The following is an 8263-nucleotide window of genomic DNA, read 5'->3' on the forward strand; positions in this document are numbered from 1 at the left end:
CCACACGTCACCCAACGTGTCATTGACTGCAGTTCCAAACTTGTTGTTGTCTGTATTCCGTTGTGCACAATTTACAACATTAAATTGTTAGTTTGGCTTATCCATTGCCCGTTCTTTTACGCCCCCTGTTGTGGGTCCGTGTTCCTACACTTTCACAACACTTTTAACAAAAGGGACCAAGAACATTGTTTATTCATCAGACTTTAATAAATTTGTTGTATAATTTATCCGTTTTTAGTTGTAATTATTGTGGCACCTGTTTTATAGCAGAACCATTTGTCAGGATGACGCACCAGTTTCCGGCGCTCTCTGAGGCACAGAAGAAGGACTTGCATGACACTGCCCTGCACATCGTCTCTCCAGGGAAGGGGATCCTGGCTGCAGATGAGTCTGTGGGTCTGTAAAAACACAACCTTCTGATCTTTTTGCTGCCAAGGTGAATTTGCATGAAGCAACTATTGTATTTGATGCTGAGAAAAAGAATATGCTGATTGCAGGGAGCATGGCGAAGCGTCTGGCCCAGGTTGGAGTGGAGAACACTGAGGAGAACCGCAGACAGTACCGGCAGATTCTCTTCAGTGCAGATGATCGTATCAACAGCTGCATCAGCGGCATTATCTTCTTCCATGAGACGCTCTACCAGCACTCTGATAAAGGCACACCCTTCGTCAAAATGATCAGGGACAGGGGCATCCTGGTTGGGGTTAAGGTGTGGAAATTTATTACCAAATAAAATTGAGCATTTGATTATGTTAACCTTTAAAGGGTCATACTGTGCAAGATTGTTTTATATCTGCCTTTTAGTTATCAGGGTTCTATGTCATTAACCTCAAAGTCCCCCCCAATTTTATGGCTATGCAGGAATAAACTACTTGCAATAATCAGAGTTCAGGTTGGAAAAGTTTTGTTTTTAAATTCCGTGACACGTCACAGAAATTCATATCTGGTCTCCTGCTTGCTCTGTGAGACATGTCCATGTCGTCTGTGGAACAGAGGCAGATTGTTCAGCCATTGCAGTGTTCCTGCTCCTCCTTTGCTATTGAATAGGAGAGTTTCTTATCCTTTATTCTTCAGGTTGACAAAGGCGTGGTCCCCCTGCCAGGAACATGTGGAGAAACCACCACACAAGGTGACAGAAACCCATTTTTGGTTCACTGTAGTATCGCCATGTTACGTAGCTGAGATCTTTGATAGATGGTTTGATTCACCATATTCCTCAGGTCTGGATGGTTTGGGGGAGCGCTGTGCACAGTACAAGAAGGATGGAGCCATCTTCGCCAAATGGCGCTGCGTGCTGAAGATAAGTGACAGCAATCCATCTGCACTGGCTATCAAAGAAAATGCAAATGTTCTTGCACGTTACTCCAGCATTTGCCAGCAGGTCAAGAATCACTGATATATGCACGTGTCAGTGTGTGTGTGTGTGTATAATGTGATGGATTGATAGTATTGTGGTTATTTTGACCCATGCAGCACGGAATTGTCCCCATCATAGAGCCTGAGGTTTTACCTGATGGTGATCATGACCTAAAACGATGCCAATATGTCACTGAAAAGGTGAGTTTCTTTCCATGTTTTCATAGCTGATGACTGCACAAGTGTTTTATTTATCAGTGACCTTGGAACACAGAGAAAGAGTGAGCTAAAAGATGGAGAAAAGGAGAATGAATTTACCGCAAACAGCAAGAAACCGAACAAGCAAGCTCTCTGGTAGGGATAGGGCCAAGACCACCTCTATCACGTCCTAGTCAAGCAAGGGCGTAGGTTTGGTCTCAGCTTTGGTAGGGACAATACCACACACACACACACCCCCCCCCGGCCCCCCTGCCCACCACCACCTCCTAACCCACTCATACCATTAGACGTACAAGTACAGCATAATACATAACATGTGACGACATAATGCTGAATAACTTAACACTTTATTTACATTATTAAGTGTGTAGGCAAACAAACAAATAGCTTAAATAACAAAATTGCACCCAAAATCACGAATCTATTCTATAGGCCTACACCTGAGAGAACAAGACAACAAAAAAATACTTGTGGAGCTAACAAAAAAAAAAAAAGAATAAGTTTTTGCAACCAAGATGTATAATCTATTCTCTTCATCAATAATGCAGTTGTAGGTATCTGGCAACCTAATTTGCCAAAAAAAAAAGGGCTTTTCAATGATATATGGTGTATTACGGTAAACGTAAAATTTCAACACTGACAGCAAGCCAAGAACCCGTGCTTTCCAACAGTATGCTATATGGTGCATATATTACGGTAAAGTGCGTTCGGTGACTTTTGAAGGGAAAAGTATGAAAAAGAGTGCAAAAGTGACAGAAAAGTACAGAGACAGACAGCAAACATAAATGTAGTAATTTTTGAGGAAAAGGCAAGGTGTTAGTGTCATTTGTGAAGGTGTGTTTGTGTGGGTGTGCAGTTTAAGTGTGGCGCACAGCATTGTTCTCAAGCCCCCCCCTTCTTGTTTTTCTGCACCGGAGCAGTGTTGCCAGATATGAAATATGAAACTATCGTACCAAAACCTCAAAATTATCGTATTTTGGGAGAAATTATCGTACACAAACAAAACGCATATAACGTAGCTATTTTAGCGTGTTTTTTTTTTTTTTTTAATTTACAAAGAATTTTATGTCACATTTTTAAACAGTAATTATAGTAATGGGGAAACTATGGCACAAAAAGAACGCAAATGCACTACCAGACTAGAAAGATTTTTTTTTTTCTGTGAAGGGACACAAACGTGTTAATTACCAGACTAGAAAGAGTTGAATTCAACCTCGAGGTCGCTGTCGTCATCCGATGCCATGGACACTTGTGCAGACTTTGTTGAACACAGAAAAAATGTTGACACCTCCATAAGGAACTTGAACTTTTTATTTTTCTTGTATATCTCTTTGCTCTTGTGTTTTGCTCGTTTGTTATTGCATTTGTTGAAATAAAGTTTTGAGGAAAAAAAAGATGTTGGTTGGGGAATCTTCCTGTCACGGCAGAGATTGGATGGAACTCATTACTCTGTATGAGAGGGGGCGGGCTTTCAAATGACGGTCGCCCAGAGCCAGCAGCAGCCCTGTGTGTGGTGTGTCTTTGATGCCGCCTGAGTGCAACGCCTGCAAAATGATTCTTGGGTGTCAGAGAGAGATGCGTGTTTGGGCAACCAACTGAAATTATCGTACATATTGGATTTTTTCCCATTATTGATCGTACATCATACAGAGGGCAAAACTATCGTACAAATACGATAATTATCGTACATCTGGCAACACTGCACCGGAGCCACCCATCCTCTGCGCTCTGGGACCTCCCACTTTACAAATGAAGCACTGCCTGCCACGAGATAGAAGAATGTGAGCCAATGAAATTGCAACATGGGTAACCCTGTCACTCTGGCACGTTGAAAACACAAAACATGACGACTAAAATTATAGTATCGAGTTCGCAAAAAATAGTGAATTATTTTGTTATATTAAAAAAATGCTAAATATTGGTAGGGACTATTTTGCCATCCCAAAATATTGGTTGTGACTTGTCCCTATGGTCCATATGCAAACCTACGCCCCTGTAGTCAAGACCAAGACCTTAAAGGGTCAAGTGTCCGTGAAGACCGAGATTTGGGGAGATTGAGATTTCGGGTTGAAACCAACTCAAGACCATCTTTGTAAGAGGTGAGACAGTGAATTTCACATGTTTATTTATACAGAACCAAATCACAACATACTAGTCACTAAGTCACCCCAAGGAACTTCACAAGGGTAAACTTTAACCTTACAACCCCACTGAGGAAGCACGTAGGCAACAATGGTAAGGAAAAACTCCTTCAGGCATTTTCCTCACTCAATAAAAACTACCAAAAACAAAGACCAAATAAACAAAATACAGTACAACAAAGAATTGTTAAAAATGCAAAACAGATGATGGAAGTAAGCATCCATGCATATAATAAAACATCCAGTGGGCATTGTGACCCACAGTTCATCACGAGTGGCAAAGTTCATCACATGTCATGTAACTTTGGCCTAGACACCACGTAATCGGACAGGGGACTGATGGATGGGCACTCTTCTCAGTTGCTGGCATCAGCGATGACTTCATCAGCAGCGCCTTGCAAGGTGGAAATTTGATGTGGTGTCTGTCGGTGCAATGGGAATTGATTTATTGATTCTGTTATTATAATTTAATAAAATGATGTGACCGAGGAGAAGAATGTACACAGAAAACAGGATGGGTCCAAGAACTGAGCCTTGTGGAACACTGCATTTAAAAGGAGCCACTAAGTGCAATCGTGATGAAGACAGGGAGTCTGCTAAAGAAATAATAATGAAACCTTTCACACACGCTACCACATATACTTTATCTGCAACTTTCTGACCCTGTAGTGCCACACTGTCATCTACAATTGAGATTAATGTAGAAAAGGTACATCTAGTGTGTCTGACGAATTTGCGTGTTTTAGGTCCTCGCTGCAGTATACAAGGCTATGTCAGATCACCATGTGTACCTAGAGGGTACTCTCCTCAAACCCAATATGGTCACTCCTGGACACAGCTGTTCCACCAAGTACAGTCCAGAGGAGGTTGCTATGGCAACAGTTAACGCCCTGCGCCGCACTGTTCCGCCAGCGGTTACAGGTGAGCCAAAGAACACTCTATGGTTTACAAGAGACTTTGAACACATCTTCTTTTGGCTGCTCTTTTTAGGGGTCGCCACAGCATATTATCTGTCTCCATCTCATCCTGTTCTCTGTATCTTCCTCTGTCTCAACAACCACCTGCATGTCGTCCCTCAGCATATCCATAAATTTCCTCTTTGGCCTCCCTCTTCTCCTCCTGCCTGGTGGCTCCATCCTCAGCATCCTTCTCCCTATATACCTCCTCTGCACATGTCCAAACCATCTCAGTCTCTAATTTTGTCTCTGAATGTCTTATCTGAGCTGAGCTGTCCCTCTTTGTTCATTCCCAGTCCTGTTCATCCTGTTTTTGTCAGTGCCATCGTCTCTAAGCTGCACGACATAGCTGGCCTCACTACTGTCTTGTAAATTTTCTCATTCACTCTTGCACATAACCTTCAGTCCCAAATCACTCCTGCCAACTTTCTCCACCCTGCCTGCACTCTCTTCATCACCTCTCTACCACACTGTGGTAGTTGTGATAGTTGACTTAGAGTATTTAAGCTCACTTACTTTCATCGCTTCTACTCCTTGTTACCACACTATTCCATTGTCTCTGTATCATCTAGCCTTCAGCCTTCTCTCTCCATTCATTAGCTCCTCAAAATACTCCCTCTACCTACTCAACACACATTTCCATCTGCATCTTTTATCAACCTTTCCAACTTGGTCCCTCCATCTGGCTAACAGGTACAACTCTGTTTCTCCTTCCTTAGTGTTCAACTTCATGTACAGCTCACTATGTGGTAAATGGACTGCATTGATATAGCGCCTTTCCATTTGAATCAGAAGCTCAAAATGCTTTACATCCCTAATTCCAATGAAGTTGAGACGTTGTGTAAAATGTCAATAAAAACAGAATACAGTGATTTGCAAATCCTCTTCAACCTATATTCACGTGAATACACCACAAAGACAAGATATTTAATGTTCAAACTGATAAACTTTATTGTTTTTGTGTAAATATTTGCTCATTTTGAAATGGATGCCTGCAACACGTTTCAAAAAAGCTGGGACAGTGGTATGTTTACCACTGTGTTACATCACCTTTACTTTTAACAACACTCATTAAGCATTTGGGAACTGAGGACACTAATTGTTGAAGCTTTATAGGTGGAATTCTTTCCCATTCTTGCTTGATGTGCAACTTCAGTTGTTCAACAGTCCGGGGTCTCCATTGTCGTATTTTGCACTTCATAATGTGCCACACATTTTCAATGGGCGACTGGTCTGGACTGCAGGCAGGCCAGTCTAGTACCCGCACTGTTTTACTATGAAGCCACGCGGTTGTAACACGTGCAGAATGTGGCTTGGCATTGTCTTGCTGAAATAAGCAGGGGCGTCCCTGAAAAAGACGTTGCTTGGATGGCAGCATGTGTTGCTCCAAAACCTGGATGTACCTTTCAGCATTGATGGTGCCATCACAGATGTGTAAGTTGCCCATGCCATGGGCACTAACACACCCCCATAACATCACAGATGCTGGCTTTTGAACTTTGCGCTGGTAACAATCTGAATAGTCTTTTTCCTCTTTTGTCCAGAGGACACGATATCCATGATTTCCAAAAACAATTTGAAATGTGGACTCATCAGACCACAGCACATTTTGCCACTTTGCGTCTGTCCATTTCAAATGAACTCAGGCCCAGAGAAGGAGGTGGCGTTTCTGGATATTGTTGATGTATGGCTTTCGCTTTGCATGGTAGAGTTTTAACTTCCACTTGTAGATGTAGCGACGAACTGCGTTAACTGACAATGGTTTTCTGAAGTGTTCCTGAGCCCACACAGTAAGATCCTTTACAGAATGATGTTGGTTTTTAATGCAGTGTCACCTGAAGGATCGAAGGTCACGGGCATTCAATGTTGGTTTTTGGCCTTGCCGCTTACGTGTACAAAGTTCTCCAGATTCTCTGAATCTTCTGATTATATTATGGACTGTAGATGATGGAATCCCTAAATTCCTTGCAATTGAACATTGAGAAACATTGGTCTTAAACTGTTGGACAATTTTTTCACGCAGTTGTCTGCTCTGGTGGTTTGCAACCACCTACCTTCCATCATCAGGTAATACGTAGGTGCTCCCTTGGCCTTTTCCAGGTACTGGGGTCCTAAACACTGAGACACCTGTGCCCTGGATCATACTCAGGAGAGTGAGGAGAGCTGGGATCCAGTCTTACTCCTGTCCAAAAACATGTTAAATCCTCCCGACCTGGATCTCTGTGTGGACCCACAGCATGTGTTGGGAAACCATGTTTCCTGGAACTGAATGCAGATCATCAATGAAGTGTCATAGGTTGTTACTCTGAAATGAAGAAGGTCCTGTGTCTGACCTGGAGCCCATCAGTGCCAGTGCTTATACACAGATACTGTAGCATGAAGCGAATGACGGTCTCAGACACTCCCCCTGGAAGGGATACCTGCTGGGTGGACTGAGACGATGTAGATTAAGTGTTCTATCCAAGGACACAAGCAGGTAGCATAATCAGGAATGCACCTCAGGTCTACATATTGGAAGGTCAACTCCTCATCCCACCGAGTTTCCTGCTGTACAGGTCTGCATGTAGCTCAGAGTAACAACCAGTATTTCCACCTAAGTGAATAATAATCTATTAAATAGTTTTCAAGCATCCCTCAAACAGACAAAATGTGAAGCAAATGCATGTTTCAGAAACAGCCTTGATGGAGGTTTAGGTTATTGGTTTTCCCACAGGAGTGGCTTTTCTCTCTGGTGGCCAGAGTGAAGAGGAGGCCTCTGTTCATCTCAACGCCATCAACAACTGTCCTCTAAGTAAACCATGGATCATGTCGTTCTCCTTTGGCCGAGCCTTGCAGGCCTCTGCGCTCAGGGCCTGGCGAGGTCATAAAGAGAACGAGAAAGTCGCCACTGAACAGTTCATCAAGAGAGCAGAGGTTGGTCTTCAGATGTTCCATGTGATGTGACTAGCATCACTGTTTTTCTTTCCTTATTTGTGTTTCTTTTCTTCTTTTTTCTCTTGTCTGTCTGCAGGCGAACAGCCTGGCATGTCAGGGGAAGTATAATGGCAGTGATAACTCTGGCGAAACTGCCCAGCACATCTACGGTTCCTGTCATGCGTACTGAATAGTATGTGACGGCGCATTACAGCCAACAATATAGTAGCACAAGACAAATCACGTGGAATTATTGTGTACACATTTAGCTTATTTCAGTGTAAGATCACTCACGATGAATGAACATGAAAACATTTAACATGTTTTCTTGCCTTGACAAGTGAGGACAACCAGAACGCTGCCTTGGGTATCTGTAGTGAATGAAAGCTGTTTAACTTTTGTTATGGATCATGTGTAAATAAGTTAAACAACCTTAGTTCGCGACTTCAACTATGAGAGACCAAATGAGAAAAAAAAATCCAGAAAATCACATCGTAGGATTTTTAAAGAATTTATTTGTAAATTATGGTGGAAAATAAGTATTTGGTCACCCACAAACAAGCAAGATTTCTGGCTCTCACAGACCTGTAACAACTTCTTTAAGAAGCTCTTCTGTCCTCCACCTGTTACCAGTATTAATGGCATTTGTTGGAACTTGTCATCTGTATAAAATACACC

The 8263-nt window shown here is 42.5% G+C and overlaps 1 protein-coding gene across 1 annotated transcript; it reads left to right on the forward strand.

Moving 5' to 3' along the window:
* The first annotated feature begins 220 nt into the window (after positions 1-220).
* Positions 221-7996, forward strand: aldoca (aldolase C, fructose-bisphosphate, a). The gene is made up of 8 exons (XM_034168895.1): positions 221-396; positions 498-709; positions 1075-1129; positions 1221-1381; positions 1474-1557; positions 4463-4637; positions 7386-7585; positions 7683-7996. Exons 1-8 carry the CDS (start codon positions 285-287, stop codon positions 7773-7775), a joined length of 1092 nt encoding a protein of 363 aa, XP_034024786.1. The 5' UTR covers positions 221-284; the 3' UTR covers positions 7776-7996.
* Positions 7997-8263: the final 267 nt, after the last annotated feature.

The sequence above is a fragment of the Thalassophryne amazonica genome, chromosome 4 (genome assembly GCF_902500255.1).
Source record: "Thalassophryne amazonica chromosome 4, fThaAma1.1, whole genome shotgun sequence".
Classification (NCBI taxonomy): domain Eukaryota; kingdom Metazoa; phylum Chordata; class Actinopteri; order Batrachoidiformes; family Batrachoididae; genus Thalassophryne; species Thalassophryne amazonica.

Excerpts from the sequence above, each read along its gene's own strand:
- aldoca (XM_034168895.1), top strand. The coding sequence starts at position 285 with ATGACGCACCAGTTTCCGGCGCTCTCTGAGGCACAGAAGAAGGACTTG. Across the intron at positions 397-497 it reads GGCTGCAGATGAGTCTGTGG|GGAGCATGGCGAAGCGTCTG; the intron begins GTCTGTAAAAAC and ends TGCTGATTGCAG. Across the intron at positions 7,586-7,682 it reads AGTTCATCAAGAGAGCAGAG|GCGAACAGCCTGGCATGTCA; the intron begins GTTGGTCTTCAG and ends GTCTGTCTGCAG.